Source organism: Polyodon spathula, chromosome 30 (genome assembly GCF_017654505.1).
Source record: "Polyodon spathula isolate WHYD16114869_AA chromosome 30, ASM1765450v1, whole genome shotgun sequence".
Lineage (NCBI taxonomy): Eukaryota > Metazoa > Chordata > Actinopteri > Acipenseriformes > Polyodontidae > Polyodon > Polyodon spathula.
In genome coordinates, this window is record NC_054563.1 from 6,995,092 (window position 1) to 7,013,359 (window position 18,268).

The 18,268-nt window shown below is 41.6% G+C and overlaps 1 protein-coding gene across 3 annotated transcripts; it reads left to right on the forward strand.

The window, feature by feature from the left end:
• Window positions 1-242: 242 nt before the first annotated feature.
• Window positions 243-18,250, forward strand: numa1 (nuclear mitotic apparatus protein 1). Of its 3 annotated transcripts, XM_041233160.1 has the most exons (26): window positions 244-735; window positions 2,320-2,386; window positions 2,576-2,661; window positions 3,119-3,201; window positions 3,596-3,684; window positions 4,010-4,090; window positions 4,256-4,346; window positions 5,501-5,630; window positions 5,978-6,114; window positions 6,369-6,471; window positions 6,587-6,704; window positions 6,974-7,114; window positions 7,280-7,402; window positions 7,656-11,501; window positions 11,650-11,691; window positions 12,046-12,114; window positions 12,308-12,418; window positions 12,858-13,067; window positions 13,416-13,585; window positions 13,740-13,986; window positions 14,100-14,340; window positions 15,266-15,399; window positions 15,827-16,165; window positions 16,504-16,608; window positions 16,779-17,015; window positions 17,919-18,250. In XM_041233160.1, the coding sequence occupies exons 2-26, from the start codon at window positions 2,345-2,347 to the stop codon at window positions 17,955-17,957; spliced, it is 7,014 nt and encodes a 2,337-aa protein (XP_041089094.1). In that variant the 5' UTR covers window positions 244-735; window positions 2,320-2,344; the 3' UTR covers window positions 17,958-18,250. The 3 variants fall into 3 exon arrangements, with proteins under 3 accessions (XP_041089095.1, XP_041089094.1, XP_041089096.1); XM_041233161.1 differs by lacking the exon at window positions 11,650-11,691 and having other exon boundaries at window positions 243-735; XM_041233162.1 differs by lacking the exons at window positions 244-735; window positions 2,320-2,386; window positions 2,576-2,661; ... (2 more) ...; window positions 4,010-4,090; window positions 4,256-4,346 and adding an exon at window positions 4,908-4,944.
• The last annotated feature ends 18 nt before the right edge of the window (window positions 18,251-18,268 follow it).

Here is an 18,268-nt window from a genome sequence, read left to right on the forward strand (position 1 = left end):
GAATTGGGGGGGGGATTACATTAAAAGGGCCAAACTCAGTACATCGTACCCCGTTCAGATGGGTGTTTACTTGTTTTCTCTGCTAAAATCATTTACGCAGCCCGGACAAGTGCAGTTTACCTGGTGTGCCGCTTTTTAAAAATAACACACCTGTTTTGACGCCTGTAATGTTGCTGACACGTGTTATTTAGAAACTTGGCAGGGCAGGTTATAAACCTTGTTTATATTTTGCATGGTGGTGATACAGTAGCAGACTCTCATTAATATTGTACCTAACAATATACATCTCTGTATACATTAAACTAAAAAGGGATGCTGCGTTTTTTAGTACTGCAATATGTTCTGCCCATTTTCTGCGTAACATTGTTATGCTTCTGTATCACTACATTTTTAAAGTTACTTTTTTTTAATGTTCAAAAGTGTTATTACAAAACCGCGAATGACGACCACTACAAATTATTAGCAAGCCTAGTGCTGTGTCACAAAACCCAAACTGTCGAAACATGTTCTTGCTACAAAAACACAACAGCATGTCTTTACATACAGCTGTATCGTTTTATCTGCAGCCACATACTCCGGGAGCGTAACGCGCCTGTGTGCGTAATGTCTCGTAGTGCGCTGTGCGTGGCCAATGAATGAGCTGGTAAAGGCAAGCGCTGAAATTTGAAAATTATCACAAGCAGTAGGGAAGGGGTAATAGATGGTCAACAGTAGACTACGTAGGGGACTTCTAAGGTAAGACTTAATTGAATCAGTTTTATTTACAAATATGATTCTATGATTATGTGACTGCCAATTGAGTGTGTACTGTAATTGCTTTTAAAAACAAATCGCCAATGGGTACAAACTGAACATTTACTGTAGTCACAGTCGAAGTTGCTGTCGTTATCGTATAACTTAACTACTGTATGTTTGTATACACTTCTTTCTGTAAGATCACGGCTAGTTGGCTGAATAGACATTCCCAGTCGCGCTTGCTTCCAAAAAATTGCCTACATTTTCGTTACATAATGTTAGATGTTCGGCGAACCTGTTTATTTGGTTTGGATTGATATGCGTAGCCGACGAAATTTATTTAGTCTAATTTGTTATATCATGATATATATATATATATATATATATATATATATATATATATATATATATATATAATCTTTCTTTTATTGTTTAAATAAATACTGATGTAGAATGTAGTTGTATTTGTGGGAAAAAATGGACACTAATGTACGGTAATGTTGGTTTTTAATAATAACTAGCTGTGTAGTGTAGCGCTCACGTCGTGTGTTATCCCAGTCACAGTAATTCTTCATGTACCCGACTGACTAAGACTAGGGGAGGAATCGCACAAAGTTAAGGCAGTTGAAGCCGGTCAAATGGTCAGCATGGCGAGAGAAATTATGAAAACCTGGTCAGGAACAAGTTTTATTGTCCAATTTCATCAATTGCTGTGGAAATGTGGTGATCTTTTTTTGTATGAACATGCAATCAGAGTGCAGGGTGTGTCCTGTCAGATGCGCAGTTAACTGGATGTATGTTTTACTGTACTGGCTGAAGTTTGAAAGTTAATTACACTGAGCCATTAATCTAGTTAAGTTAATCATTAACAAACCCTGAGGCTGTTTAAAAAAATAAAGGGGTGGGGTTGAATTTGAAGTTCAAACAATGATAACAACAGTCGTTGCACCAAAAGCAGTGAAGTCTTAGACTCTCAGTGAGAGAGTCTTAGTCTTTTCCACTCGCTGTAAAACTGTAGAACCAGGACACTCCTCTGCCTAGGCTATGTGTGACACAATTTCATTAAATGTGCTTGTGTGTGTGTGCATATATACACATCTCAGTATGTTAGTCTTTTAATACTCCATTATTTGCTTTGGAAAGCTAGCTTATAATAGCTTAATGTTTTCTTACTGTTTCTTGCTTATTTTATTTTGTGCTCTGTTCATTTTTACTGCTTATTGCTACTTTATTTAATATTTATTAATGGTTTTGATCCTTGTAAAGCTATTTGCATGATCTAATGTGAAAGGTGCTATATAAAAATAAATATTGTTTGTTATGGTCCAAATGGGCTACTTTGTATAATTTTGTAATCAGATCAAATAATCATAAATGTAGTACTACCAGTATTTTGAGGCAACACTTAAATCGGTGAGATGGGGTAGCATGTCTTCATACTAACTATATGTTGCATGCAGTATATTCATCATTCAAGAACCATTCAATGGACTAGTGCATGTGGAATCAGTCATGCATTATGAATGACTGGAATGCACAGGTAAACACTTGGCAATCATACATTTACATTATCTTTATTTACAGGAAAATTGAGAGCAAGTTGGTATAAATGGCTCTCCACGAAACAAAAGAGTTGGCACTGTTAATGTGGGTAAGTTTCAGTGCTTTTAAAATAGTAACCATGGAGGAGAAAAAATGACATTTGAAGTTTCAAACTTCGTTACTGTAACTCAACATGTCAAGATTCTAATATATAATGTTATAAAAATTAATGATCTTAATGTCTTAATTAATGTCTTTCTGTGTTTTTTTTTTGTTTGTTTTTTTTGTGCTAAAACAGATTAACAGCCTCAACATCGAAGAACCAATTGACAAAATCTGTAAACTGCAAGACGGCAGTCTTTTAGTCAAGCTGATCTTCAGATTGTGAGTGCTGTTTCCTACTTCTAATGAGTTGAAGCCTAACACAGAAACAGGAGTGTGTCGTTCCCTTCTGAGTCGATGAGACCGACGTGCAGCTTCAGTGCTCTCTGTACTGGACAGAGTCCCTTCAGTGTCAATATTCAACTCCTGTCCTTCACACGTGCCAGCATGGCATAGCATATATTGAGTTCAGTACTTTCTTTTCCTAAAAAAAGCATGAGAGGCTCTATTGGGTGGTAACATGGAAGAGGAGATGACAAGTTTGACTGAACATCAGATGTAGCACAGATAGTACTTGAACTAATAATGTTCTTTAAACCGCTGTCATCTGACCTTGATAGGGCACGGGTGGGGGACTGGTCAAAGGTTGTCCCTAAACTGTGCTTAAACTGTGCTTGGTCATATTGTGAATAAAACAATCTGCTTCTTTCTTATTAACTGTGACTTTCTCTTTGAACAGAAATGGGAAAGAAGACCAAGTCCAGAAAACTTTAGACCAACCCCTCGAAGGAAGATGGAACTATATCGCTAACTTCTTACAAAGTAAGACATTACTATATATTTTATGGTAGTTCTTATTTTGCACAGTACCCATGAAGATATATAGTTAAGGGGTGACACATTGTCATGTACACCTTCCAAATTGACGGTTCATTACAGTGCTTACTCATTTGCCTTGTAATGCCATTCCACTCGCATCTGCATTCTCCTTGAAGGCAGGACACTAATAGCATGGTCTCTTAACTGGTTGCAGTGTAAAGTGAGAGCACTGTATGAACATCCAGACTATATCAGTTCTGTCCAAGGATTCTCACAGTTGAAGTAGAATTCATGAGTAGTCAAAATGGAACTTATCTATTGTGTTTGGAGATAAAATGCTTGACTTGATGATAATAGAGGTTAATTTCTTCTTATTCTCTTGTACTTTTTGTAACAGGTCAGTGCAAGTATAACCCTGACTTAGGAACCATTGTCTCGTGGCAGAATATAGTAAATGGAAAAAGCCTGGATGTGGAGCTGTCAAAGGTAAAGTACCAAACCACCAAGATTGGAGTCTCCTGTGTCCCAAATTATTATAACTAATACATGTAAATATAGTTTAATAGTCACATGTTTAAATATGCTGTGTGTGTATATATAATTTTTTTTTTTTTTTTTTTTGATGGTCCTTGTATTCTACAGTTGGCAGTTCTTTCATCTGCTCAAGCCGTGTTGAAAATATCACATACCTGTAGCTCACTCAATTATTTGTGTTTATAACTGAAGTTGTCTCTAAATTTGTGCTCAAAACTTTTATGAACTCTCTAAGTAAGTGTGACGTCTTATCAAATTCCCTTGTGTTTGTTTCCAGGTCACTGTCCTTCTCCTGTATTACTCCAATATGTGTGGGAGACATGTGCAAGAGTTTGAGAAGCTCAATTATAAGATCCAGGTACTGCCCAAAAGTGCCCACACACTGGACATGCGCTTGTCAGTAATCCACGTCCGAGAGTGCGCCCTTTTTAAAACAATCTCCATTCTAGGATTTGTTTTTATTTGACAGTTTGAAGTGTGAGCTTATATTTAAATGCCAACTTGACTTTTGTTTTCTACCCAGGCTGAGTTGGCATCTGTCCTTCGGTTTGTTCTTGATAATGAGGATCACCTTTACCTGAATAACAATTTAGAGCACTTCCTGAAGAGACAAGGTGTGCAGGCATGGTTTTGTACAGTTCATGTGAGGATGTTTGCTCAGGTGTCCTATTTTGTTTGGAAGGGTTTCTGCGTGTTATTGTGTATTTCCTAAGATCAAGTGTTTTATAGGTTTAAATATGTCATGTAGGTTAAAGTGATCCAAAATGCAAAACACTGGCCCAATAAGTGTTTTAACAAAACTCCTTTTGGGGTTCAATTTAGACAACCTCAAATTAGAATCTCTGTATAAAGCCATGGTTCAGACAACATGGAAATATTTTAATTCTAAATCACGTATCAGAATTCCACTAATCACAATGAATTATCTTCCAAAATTCTAGTACCGTGTCCTAGGTACAGATGTAAAAAATGTAATAGACCTTTTAATATATATATGTATATATATATATATATATATATATATATATATATAGATATATATATATATATATATATTATATATATATATATATATATATATATATATATATATGTGTGTGTGTGTGTGTGTGTGTGTATATATATATATATATATATATATATATATAATATATATATATATAATTGCAGATATAAAAAAGCAAGAAATGAAATTGCTTCAGTCTGAACAAGGTAAAGGACTTTTAATGCTACTGGCACAAGTTTGTTTTTAATCAATATTCTCAGCACAAAACGGCACCTGTAGACCTGCAGTTTATTATAGACTGAAGCATTTCATGACCGGGAGAGGAGGGGGTTAAAATTATTGCTTTACAAAAATAAAAAAGATTTTTCATTTTAAAAACTATTCCTGATTTAAGTACAATCTTCATTTGTGTGATTTATAATAAGTTAATACGTCATGCGTCGGGTGTCTCTTAATGTATGAACGGAATCTTGAGCAGCCAAAACCGCTCGGCTTCGGTTTGTGGTAATCTCGCCCAGATTACCCAAATGCACCAGGTGACATACAATTAGCGACACCTTACACACAACTTCTAAAAGAACAAGCAGAATCAGATACATGGAATGACAATTCCGTTGGGAACACCCAGTCCTAGGGATGCCTCTCAATATGAATAATGTTGATTCACACATTTGTTGTAGTGAGCTAGGGTTCATGTTAGAGTAGTACAAACATCTTGACTTGGCTTCAGAGAAGTCTGATTGGTGATTTCTTTCTCTGCAGTGGTTTTCCCCTTATCCAGTGTCTCTAGCATGTCCAGTGTCAGTGATGACGAATCCCCCATCTTCAAAAGGAAGAGGAGAACCGAAGTACAATTTGTTGACTTGCACACAGTAGCGACTTCCTCAGTCAGGTAATAGTTAATATTCAGTGATGTCGTCAAGTCTTTCCCACAGTCTGATTTTGAAAATACTGTTGAGGGGCTACCATCTTAAAGGGGTAATAACCAAGGCTGAAAAAAACTTACATCTTATTAGTATTAGATTTTATTTTCACTTGGACTTGATATAGTCCTGTTAATTTGGCTCCCTTTGCACGTGCTGTAGAAGACTTTGGGTCAGAATACAAAATGTATTTTTATTTAAAAAAAAAAAAAAAAAAAAAAGTAACTTACTGGGGATGTATGTATCTCTGTGTTGAAAAGTGTCTGTCTGCTGCATTGTAGTCCTAACTAGCTTTTAAAATACGCTGGCCCTCCAGCTCTCCCATACAGGATGTCCTGAAGACCCCACAGTTCCAGCTACGCAAGATGCAGAAACAGATGGCCCTTGAGAGAAACATGAGAGATGACCTGGAGCTAGAGTTGGCTGCCAGCTGTAAAATAATCACAGAGAAGGGTAAGTCCCTGGAACTGTGGTGCGTATTGCAGATCACTAACTAGGGGAAAAAATAGCCGTTCTTTAACATTTGATTTGAGAAACATGTTTCTATACTGTTGGCCCATGTAGAATATACAGTGATGTGAATGGGATTAAACAAGTGCAGAGATGGCTTACTAAATATAGAGAAATAGTGTTATTGTTAATGTATTTGAATTATAACTAAGCAATTCATCTTGAATTGACATCTTGCTCCACTTTTCTTAATGCAGAGACCCAGCTGTGTCTGTTGCAGCAGAGAATCCAGCGGCTGGTGAGGCAAAATGATGAGCAGGAGCCCAAGGAGCTGGAGGAACTGAGGGATAAAAATGAAAGGTAACTAAATGTGGCAAAAGGAAGAAGAAATACTGTTTTTTCAAGCTTGACAAATTACTTGGATCTCTGGGCCCCCTGCCATAAACACTATTTTTTATTTTATTTTTCCCACCAGTTTGTTAAAACGTTTGCAAGACACGCTAAAACAATGTCAAGATTTAAAAACAAACAAAAGCCAAATGGAGAGAAAGGTTGACAAACTTACTGAGGAAAATGGAGAGCTCTCGTACCAGGTACTGTTTCCAACTATCCTGAAATACCGACGCATACTAGGGCCATCGTGCAACATTACACGCTCTTTCAGAAAACTGATATCTTGCTAGCGTTTGTCCTTTTTTTATAGTAAACCATTTAAGGCATTATGGCTGTAAATCCCATTTACCTCTAATACAGTACCATTCACAGAATACTTAAGAAAAGAAGCAGTATTGCAATCTACTCGACATATGTACGCTGCAGTATCAAACTTTTTTTTTTTTTAATTGACGATGTATCTTTTCAGATGCGTGACGTTGTGGTTCGTCTTGCTCAAGCCCAACATGCTGTTGACCTGCTGTCTGATGAGCAGGAGGCATCAAAGAGAGATTGGGAGTCCAAAAGGACCCAGCTGGAGAGTGAATTCTCCCAGGCCATTGCAGACAAGGTTAGGGCTGACGGTAATGTAACTGGGGTGGGTTAGGGGACTCTTTCACAACTGAGCCACCTTCAATGGGTTTATTGTTAACCCTCTGAAATATTAGTATGGGATAATGTATAGCTGGGAGAAGTAGGTAAGGACTTCAATTTTTATGTATTTTTATGAAACCAGGAATGTTTGGAAGAGAGAATTCTGATTCTTCAAGGCAAGATCTCGTTACTTGAGGAGCAGCTGAGGAAGGCGACGGAGGTTCAAGTACAAGAGACAGGCGAGGTCATTGGAGACATACTGCAGGTACTGAGCATTAGGGTTACAACAATGGCTATCCAGTAGAAAAGCTATGGGACAAACTGACTCTATTTTTTACTGAGAATCTCCAGCTTGAGTGTTCTGTATATTGTTGGGTAGGTAATGGGACAATGCAGTTCTGCTCTTGGCTTGTATGGGATGGGACATCACTCAAGATGACTACATTTGATTAGCTTAAAACATAAATGTCTCACTAGTTGGATACATGACTGACTATTTCTTTTCTTCTTTTAAACAGCTGGAAGGTTTGAGGCAAGAAGTAGCTGAACTGAACACAAAGTTATCCCAACTGCAAGCTGTCATAGCTGGACTAGAGGATGAAAAATCACAAGTCCTAGCTCAGCTGACTACGGAAAGAGCCCAATTTGAGAGTGAGAAGTCCCAGCTCTCTGAGTTAATCTCAGGACTGCAGCAAACCCTGTCTGACCTCGGTCGCGAGAAAGAGGCATTGGAGTGTGCTGCTTTGGAGCAACGGGAGACATTTTCTGTCCAGATAGAGACTCTAAATGTGGAGATCTCCAAACTCAGTGAGCTGGTACAGCAGAGGGAGCTGGAGCTGACTGGCCTTCACAAGCAGATTGAAGAGGAGAGGAAGCAGAAAGGTCAGCTGGTGGAAGAAATGGAAAAGCAAGAGCAGTCTGCTCGGGAAACCATTAACAATCTTAGCCTGCAGGTTGATGAACTTGGGAGCGCCTTAAAGGTCAAAGAGGAAGAAGTGATCTCCAGCACTCGACTGTGGGAGATTGAGAGGGAGGAAGGAGCACGGGCAGTTGCTGCTTTGCAAGAGGTGTCCGCTAGCGCTGCCAGCGAGCGGGATGCCGTTTTGATGGAATACCAGGAATTTCAAAAGGCAAAAGAGGAAGAGATTGGTGGGTTTAGCCAACAGATCCAGACCCTGGAAGAAGACCGGATAGTGAATCAGAGTCTTATCTCTGAGCTACGAAGGGAAAAGAAAGCGCTGGAGCAGAGGGTTGCAGAGTTGGAGGCTACTGTAGTTGAGCTGAGTGCCAAATGCCAGAGCCTGCAGTCTGAGAATGAAGCTCAGAGCCATAGGCATTTAGAAGCTGTTGAGTCATTAACTGCACGCCTGCGGGAGGCTGAGGAGGCACTACAGGAGTATGAAAGGAAGTTAGCCCATCACTCTGTGGTCCTTGATGAAAACCAGAGCCTCCGTGATCAACTGGCTACCATAGAGGAGAATGTAGCAGGCTTACGTGTAGAGCTGGAAGCTGAGAAGCTGAAGTTTGAAGAGGCTCGTTCTGCTGAGCTTGGGAAGGTCTCCCGGATGGGGCAGGAGGTTCAAGCGCTTGAGTCCAAGACCTTGGAAATCTCAGCAGAGCTGGAGCTTGTCCGCAAGGAGCTTCTTGAAGAGCGGGAAGGAAAGGTTGCTATTGAGTCCTCTTTGGAGTGCCTGAAGGAGGAGGGCAAAGAGAAAACAAATACCCTGAGGCTGGAGGTTGAACAAGCCCTTTCCACGATCAGGGAAAAAGAAGCAGAAATCTGGAAGCTAGACTTTGATCTGGGAAAGCTCCGTGATCAGATGGCAGTTGCTCAGGAATTCAAGATTCGAGAGCTGGCTGAAAAGGAGGGGGAGATTGCAAAGTTGATCAAAGAGATGAAGCAAACACTGGTAGAACTAGAGGAAACAAAGAAGGCAAAAGCGGACATGGAGGCTTGTCTCCAAATGAGCATTGGGGAGCACCAGGATCAGCTGTCTGCACTGCGTCTGGAGCAAGCCAATACTTTATTTAGCCTGAAGAAAAGAGAATCTGAACTGGAAAGCCTGCATGCTGAATTATCCTTGAAACAAGAAGAGCTTAGAAACCAACAAGAGCATGTCCTCCACCTGCAGAAGGAGGTCTCTCTGATGGAAATGCTAAGAAATCAGGTAGCTGTACAAGAGAAGGAAACCCAGCAGTATAAACAGGAGGCTGAAGTTCGAGATAATGAGTTCCAAGGGCTAAAGACTTTGCTAGCAACAAAAGAGAATGAAATCAAGAGTTTCCTGCAGAGAATTGATGATGGAGAAGAAAAGGCTACTGTAATGCAGGCTGTCCATCAACAAAGGGAAGTAGAAATCCAGACCCTAAAATCAAGAATTTTGGAGCTGGAGCAGGGTTGCTTGGAGCAAAAGCAAGCCATCTCTGTGCTGGAAAAGGAAGTAGCAGATGCCCGGACACTGTTGCAGAATAAAACCACAGCCTTTGATACTCTTGCGAACAAACTGCAGGATCTTCAGCTAGAGCTTGCTCAGCAGCAAGAGAAGACTTTTTCATTGGAATGTCGACTGGAGGCATCAGAATCTGCCAAAAGTGAGCAAGAATCGCTAGTGCTAAATCTCCGCAAGGAAGTAGATGAGGCACGTTCTTCCAAATATCTCCTTGAGGAGACATTGAAAGAACAAGCGTCCAGTTTTGAGCAAAAAATTGAAAGACAGAGGGCAGTTTTGGCTAAACTAAAAGAACAAGAGTCCACTAGGCAGGAAGAGCAAAAGGAAAGAGACATTCTGAGGAGCCAGGCAGTTGCTGCAGAGGAAATGCATCGCAAAGAGCTGGAGAAAACCATAGAGAATCTCCAGGCTGAAGTCAGTGCAGCGTCCTCTCTAGTTTCTCAAAAACAACTGATGGTTGAACATTTACAGAAGGATCTAACGGAGAGACAAAAGGAGATGGATGCCCAGAGAATCCAGGTATGTGCCGCAAAGGAATTGCAGTGCAGGGAGTTGGAGGAAACCATTGAAAAGCTCCAGGTAGAAGTGCGCTCTACATCCGCCATTGCCTCTGAAAGAGAAAAGGCCTCTGAGACATTCCAGAATAAACTTGTGTTGCTACAACAGGAAATGGAGAAGGAAAAAGAAAGGGACATCCTGAGAACCCATGCATCTGCTACAGAGGAATCTCTGCGGAAAAAGCTAGAAGAAACCATTGAAATACTACGTGCAGAAGTCTCTTCTGCATCCGCCCTTGCTTCAGAAAGAGAGCTGGCAGTTGAGAAGCTTAGGCAGGAACTCTCCTCCTTGCACGAAGAAATAAATAAGCAAAAAGATAATTTGAGATCTGTAGCCACTATAGAAGAAGCCAAGCGAAAACAGCTTGAGGAAACCATAACAGTTCTGCAGGCTGAAGTCCGTGCAGCAAATGACCTCACAGGTGAAAGAGAACAGGTGGCAGAGACTTTGCAGAGGGAACTCTCTTCCCTTCAAGAAGAAATGCAGAAGCTAAAAGACGAGGCTATTCTGAGAAACCAGGCAGCTGCCATGAAGGAAACCCAACACGGAGAGCTGGAGGAAAGTATAGAGACACTTCGAACAGAAGCCCTTGTTGTGTCTTCCCTCTTCTCTGAAAGAGAACAGACAGTGGAGATGTTACAGAAGGAACTCTCCTCCCTGCAGAAGGAATTGGAGAAGCGGGCAGTTGAAGGGGATGCCCTGAAAAAAGAAGACACAGAGAAACCGTTTAATGTAAAGCTGGAATCTGATCTTGCAAGCCAGAGTGAAGGAGAGCTGACAAGCCTGCGCCAGGAGCTGACAAATGCCCAAGCCCTTATCGGGGAGTTGATGCAGTCCAAGCGGCAGTGCCAGCAGCAGCAGTCTGAGCTATGTCTACTTCAAACCAGACACCAAGAGGAACTGGAGCAGAGGGAGAGGATAATGACCACCCTGGAAGATGAGCTCCAGCAGGCCAAGGATGAACTTCATATTCTCAGACCACTGAGGGAGAAAATCAATGAACAAGCTTGCAGCCTCCTGAAGCTGCAAGCAGAGAACAGCACTTACAAAGAGCAGGTGTGCAAGCTCCAGCATGCAAACAGCCAGCTAACCAGCGAGAGCCTGGAGATCTGCTCTGACTCCACTCAAGGGATCCGCAGGTTCGATGCCGAAATGGCAAAGGCAAGAGAGGGTCACTCGCTGGAGCTGGAAAAGCTGAGGGCAGAGCATCAGAGACAGCTAGCCAACCATAAAGTAGAGGCCCAGGACTTCAAGAATGGACTGGATGCTATGACTAGGAAGTACGAGAAAGCCAAGCTGAAGATGCTAGATGATCGGCAGAAGTTCCAGGAGGAAAGGCAGAAGCTGGCGACGCAGGTAACTGGTCTTTTAATTTTATTTTTTTGTTGTTGTTTATGTGTGATTTGTAAATATCCTGAACAGAGGCATTAACATTGGAGTGTTACTGACTTGGATTAGAGTGCTGGCGCAAACTTTTTTTTAAACTGACATCTCCATTGTGCAGGTGGAGGAGATGCAGAAGCTTCTTGATATAGAAACACAGAAGGTAAAACTTTAAACCAAAAAGCGAGCACATTAACCGGCTTTCAAATACTTCTCTAATCATGATTTTCTAACTTCTTTTTTTTTTTTTTTTGCTTGCTTGCTAATTTTCTTTTGAATTGCTACATGCGTGTCCCGTGGATGCACAGCTTTCCGAGGGGGCTTAGCGAACGATTAAACAAAACATTAAATAACGTGCATGAGGGAGGAGGCCAATTAACCTGTTGCTTTGCAAATTGAAATTTACCAGTCGGACACTTCTATGCAACCACTTCAGTCTTGCTTTTCCCATGGTGTTGTGCAAATGGTACTGACCTAAGAAATGTGCTTCAAACTAAAATGTTTTTGTTTTCTACAGTTAGATGAGATGACTAAAAAACTTGCTGAACATAAAGCCACAGCCATGTCACAACATCAGAAAGTAAAGGTATGTTTGCTGAAATCGTGTCCTTTTACAGTTTCAAGAGTAAACTCTATCGAGACCTATACTTTCATCTCAAACAAAAAGCAATACGCACTGTCTCTCCCCCTCCCCCTACTTTGGCCTGCTTGCCTTGTAGATGGTATCTAATATTTGTTTTGATTTTGTCCACTCTGAGTTCTCATTTGTTTGCCCACAGGTGAGAGAGACTGAATTCCAGGAGGATGTGAAAATACAGAAGCAGCAGATCTCTGAACTCCAAACTCAATTGACCCAGAAAGAGCAGGCCCTCGATCACTACAAGGCACAGGTATTAATTGACCATGCCTGTTTAAGTTTGCTACAATGCTCGTATGTTAGTTAACAGATTGCGTTTAAAAAGTGCTAATGTGTTCAATAATTAAGGATATTTATTAATTAAAAAAAAAAAAAAAACTTCCAGGTGGTTTTGCACACCTGATTAGCAGTAATCTTGGACTATTGGGTCATCCACAGTTCATTATAATTGGGATCATCTGTGACACCAGCCACATGTTAAAATATGTTAAAACAAACTTTGATTAGAAATCCCATCGTTCAGAAACTTCCAGGTGAAACCTTTGTTAATTGTATTTACTAAGGTGTTGCGTGTGTTTTTTTTTTTTTTTTTTTTTGCTTGCATTACAATATTAAAACCCTGTCCATCAAAGCTAGTAGAATGGAAATGGGAGCTTTTTTTCTTTTTGTTTGTTTGTTTTCTCTGGCCCCAGGTTGAGAAGGCCAAGGCTCATTATAATTCCAAGAAGCAGCTGCTGCAGGAAGCGCTCGAGCAGGTGCAGGCCCTGGAGACGGCACTCGAAAGCAGCCAGCGAGAGAACAGCCATTTGAAGACTGAGTCTAAACAGCTAGACTTGGAGCTACAGCAGTCTCAACTGAATGCCAAGAACCTGGCCACCAAGATCAGCAGCCTGCAAGCACAGGTCAGTGGACGCAGGTTTGAGGAGAGAGCAGGTGTGCTGTACATTGACATGCAGTTACCTCGGTGAGGTGACTGACTGGTACACACAATTGCCTAGTGATGCTGGCTAGTTCAAGCTCTGCAGCAGTGTCCTTTTCTCATTGGTGCAGGAAACTTATTAAAATTGGAAAATGTATTTTTCCCCTAAACCAGCCCTTTCTGGTTGATTCATTTTAGTCTTCTTTTATCTGTATGTAGTTGTGTTTTTCAGTAAATGGTAATTTGTGATCTTTTCACTGACTTGAGAATTGTGAGGGTCTATGTACAGTCCAGTATGGAATACAATATACTAGACTGCTGTCTCTGGCAGGTTGACTATGCTGACAGACAGTTGCGTAGCCTTGGGAAGTTACAAGTGGCCACAGACGTCTTTAAGAGCCGAGAGTCGCTGTGTCCGAATATCCTAGAGAAGGACGAGGATGTGAGCAATGATAGCCTGGAAGTGAGCCACGATGATGCAGATATCTTCAACTCCACCAGGTACGCTCTGCCTGCTTCACCTAGCTTGTTAGCACAACAAAAGTCGCTTACCTATCCAAAGTGAAACTGTTTTTTCTAGCTATTTTAAGGCTAGTTGAAATCTGTGCCCTTCTGGAATTGATTTGTACACAATGTTTTTTATTCTCTCTCCCAGGAAGCCAGTCCCTCCGGTGGCAGTGACCCCTATGGCAGCGAGGAGCTCGGAACGCCTGGCTGCACAGCGTCGGACCAAAAAGGGAGAGTCTCTGGAGTCCTTGTACTTCACCCCCCTGCCAGCCAAACGTGATGCCAATCTGGAGAGCAGCATTGACTCCCTGGGTGAGCTGACTCTCAACTCTTCCAAGAAGACGCGCTCCGCCCGCCGGCGGACCACCCAAGTCATCAACATCACCCTCACAAAGGTAAACCACGCCACACCTTGCGTAGGTTTTCCAGCTGGGTGCTGTAGTTTTTCGTCAATGTAGTATACATTGAATTTTATGGACGATCCATTTTGTTTTTTAATTACTTGCAGAAGACTCCAGGACCTGAGCCAGGTAGTGCCAACACCTCCTTCCACAGCCTCCAGTCAGCCCAGTCCCACCTGGACCTCTTCTCCCAGAGGGGCCGGCCTGTCTCCACCAGCTCCTTCTCCTCCCACTACAGCTTCTCACAGGAATCGCTTGAAGAGGGCTCTGTTACCGAGACACTGCGCAGTCTTCCTGGGTATCGTCAACCACCTGCCACTGTCATCACTGCTGCGCCAGACCGGAGGAGTGAGTATTGCAGCCAGGACACCCTTTTTAGACTGGCGCTATTGGAAAGGGAGTTGCAGTAGAACTTGCCGTATGCAATTGAACTGGTTCCAGGTGTCCATCGGATATGTAAAAATGTATCTCGGAGGGAGTCATTCATTGTAGCTGCTTTATTAACGTCTGGGCATTCTATATTACAGCGGATAAATCATTGTGTCTAAAGCAAAGTATGGTACTGGATGTATGCTATACGAAAAGTCTACTACAATTCTTGCAAAACAAAGCACTGTAATACAGTACTTGGCGATGAAAGCGCATTCCAAAAACAGTTCTTGCTGTGCTTTCTCAGTCTATGCCTTGGTAACCGGACAGGGTTATTATTTTTTTGCCCTATTAACCGGAGACGAACCACAAAAAAAAAATATGCACACAAGCTGGATTTTTGGAGCTTGGCAAAAACCTATAATAATTCTATTCTTTTTTTGAAGAAGGTTCCATCTGTACCGTTGAGTTGGTAGCAGCATGTGCAAATGACACATGCCAGAGGTCCATTGGTTATTTGAGGGTACTGGGTTTTGCAGGATTTTATATGACGGGTTCTACTGTATTTAATACAGTATTTTGGACACAATGTGTAAACCGATTTATATATATATATATATATATATATATATATATATATATATATATATATATATATATATATATATATATATATATAATGCAGCTTTGTGGTTCACTTTCTGGGTATTACTACAACTAATGGTCCAAAAGTTGGAATAAGAATCACATGGTCCAAAAAAAGTATTTGTGTTTTAGCCAACTTTTGGATTCTCGATTTGACAAATTGTATAACTTGTTAAATGTGTAAGTGACAGAGGCTTTACCACTTAATTTACTGGTAAAGCCACATTTTGGCTCAAAGTTCTGGTCTAAAATCTTGCAGGTACCAACTCGTTCATCATTGGGTCTCAGAATGAACCAGAACATACTGATGACTGGATGCGGATTGCAGAATTACAGGCCCGGAACAAGGCGTGTCTTCCACATCTAAAAACCAGCTACCCGCTGGAGTCCAGAGTAAGATTAAAATGCAAAATGTATTTCATTCAAATTGCTCATTAATTATTAACCCTGTAAGCCCAAGCATTTTTTAAATGAGAAAAGCTACTTTTATTTGTTTAACTAGATTCTGTTTCTTTACAGGGTTAATTAGTTATTTTACACACTGTCTGTTTGAATATATTCTTTACATTTTTACATAATTAGGCAGTTTATATGATTTGCATTTTGGGTGTGGTGCAAAATGATTGTCCACCTCCAGTATTGTATGTTTTGCTGTGGTGGTGTTTAGATGGTTTCTGTTTCCGAGGGTATTTTCTGTTCATACTGTTTATACTCGTCATTGTGATTCAGCTTCAACCAGGAACTTCACTGCAGGCAACCAACGGCTGCCCCTCTTCTTAAGATGACTGTTAAACCTGTAAAATTAATTTTTTACCCGCAGCCTACCACCCACATCCCGTTCAGCATCTCTGATGAGGATGTGAAACTGGGAGACCCAACTGAGACGATCAGGCGTGCCTCGATGCTGCCTGGTCAGATCCGCGATGGCGTTTCTTCTCACCGGGCCTCGATGCTGCCTGGTCAAATCCGCGATGGCGTCTCTTCTCACCGGGCCTCGATGCTGCCTGGGCAGATCCGTGAAGGGGTGTCCTCTCACCGTCAGTCCCTGCTGCCAGTGCCTGCCTTCGACCCCAGCTGGCAGAGCAACAGTGGCGTCGCCACCCGCCAGCAGACCAAACGTTCCTGTGGTGAACCACACCAGGGCGGGGACACACCTGAGGTAGTGGGGAGGGGGTACAGATATGCACAAACTCCATAGACATAGCTAGTTGGTCCCCAAGGTGAAAGATGGCACACATGAGTTAGAGGGGGGGCATAGAAGATTTGTTTTATTTCTATCTAGAAGAACCTAGAGGTTTTTACGAAGCAGGTCTTTCAGTTTCTGCTTGTTTGTGGTACCTATAGTTTCACTAGAAGCAGAGCTGTAGGGAACACTGGTCTCCAAAGGTGACCTGGGCTGTGTGCAACACACCCTGGCCACCTATCTACACACAGATCTAACCACCAAGGTCGTTTCAGATTTTAGTTTTTAAGTTGTTCCCATCCTTTCCTTTTTAGTCCAAGAAAATGGCCAGCTGCTTCCCACGTCCCATGACCCCGAAGGATAAGAATGACCGCCGCTACACCATGCAGAACTCCCAGAACAAGCCATCCAGCTCCCATGTAAGTGTCCGCTGCTCTTCACTTGCAACACACTGCCTCATTGCACTGCTTTAATTTCTGATTTACTGTAAAGCTAAACTTTAAATTTATCCCGGTGCTAAATAGATTTGTTTAGGCTAAATCAGTAAGTGACCACGTTTAAAATTTAACGACTCTCTCTCTCTCTCAAGGCTGACCGGCGCCAGTCCATGTCCTTCAGTGTCCTCAACACACCTAAAGGCAAGCAGGGGAGCAACATTCTGCAGAGGGGACTCAACAGAATGAGAGCGAGCACAAGGAAATCTCCCAGTTCCTCTACAAATAAAACTCCCCTGCGCTCCGGCAACAAATCACCTCTCGCTACCAGCACTAAATCACCCCGGGTCACCAGCAACAAGTTCCCTAAAGTTACTGCAAGCACAAAAAAGGTAAGAAAGGTGCAGGAAAGTCTTCCCTTTCTGTCTGTCTCTTGTCCTCCTTGCAGTGTGTATTTCATGTTCTGTAGTGTATCTGTGTAACAGTAGGTTTGTTAGTGCATACCAGTAGCTTGTTTTATTTTGTACGCACTATTTCTTGATTTCCCTGTCTTCTGCTCTCTCCCTTGTCCAGAGAGTGGAAGGGATCAGTCGGTTCCCAAACGGGAGAAAAGGTTTTACTTTTGGTTCATTTCCCTTTTCACTCCACACCTATCCAGGCAATCTGTTCCAATTCACTCCCCTTCACCCCTTACCCCTCCACTTGTAAAAGGTGGTTTAACGGGCATTTGTTTTTCCTGGGGGGCAAAGTGACAAAGTCTCAGTATAGGCATGCCCAGGGATCATGGTTATGAAGAAATAGTAAGTTTTAAACTGCTGCTGCTTTTTGGGCCTCACTCTGGCAGACTGGCAGTAAAGCTGAACTGCAACATCTTGGTCTATTGTACATGGTTAAAGTGTAAGCACCTTCACATGCCATTTATTTATCTCACCTTTTTATGGTGTTTTGAAGTCGTCCTTGGTCTGAATAATGTTTTTCAATATTCAGAATCCACCTAATTTTGTGTGCCTGTAGAATCCTAGTGGTCAGCTCCTTTTGAGTACATGCTGATTGTAAAGAGATCACAAGACACAACGACCTTTCACTCGGCAGGTCCCCTCGTTGTGGCTTTGAGGCCAGCAGTGTTGCAAGGGCATTACATCATGTGACATATTTTTAATTAAGAAGTACTTGAAAGAGGCAAGCGACTACAGTTCTAGAAGCAAAGATCTTTCCGGTGGATTTTTTTAAATGATTTGAACAGCCTTGGTTATTGCTGCAGGCTGGATTCCTAATTTGTTTCTCTCTATTTACAGAGCACCGGTTGCAAACTAATGAAAAACATGAAGATATAAAAATGACCGCTATCAAGGAGACGAGAAACTGACTGGAACTGCACATGCTCTGGGACTGGAAAAGGGTGCTTTTACAGTTCCACTGTACCCTATTATATAAGAATGTGTAAATATGTAATTATGGAGCACTATTATACTGGAGCACTCTGTGTGTACACTGGAATGTGCACATATACTTCATCTTTCATGAACAAGGGTTTCCTGTAACATGTACAGTTACAAAGCTTCATTTTAGAAAGCCCCCTGCTTACTGATACAATAGTAGTGTGTGCAGGGTCTGCAGTTGTATGCACACCTTTGGAAAAAAAATA

Bases quoted from the DNA above. Each gene is read 5' to 3' on its own strand.
- numa1 (XM_041233160.1), top strand. From the start codon at position 2,345: ATGGCTCTCCACGAAACAAAAGAGTTGGCACTGTTAATGTGG. The intron at 6,705-6,973 runs GTACTGTTTCCA...GTATCTTTTCAG, and splicing joins ATGGAGAGCTCTCGTACCAG to ATGCGTGACGTTGTGGTTCG. The intron at 11,502-11,649 runs GTAACTGGTCTT...TCCATTGTGCAG, and splicing joins GGCAGAAGCTGGCGACGCAG to GTGGAGGAGATGCAGAAGCT.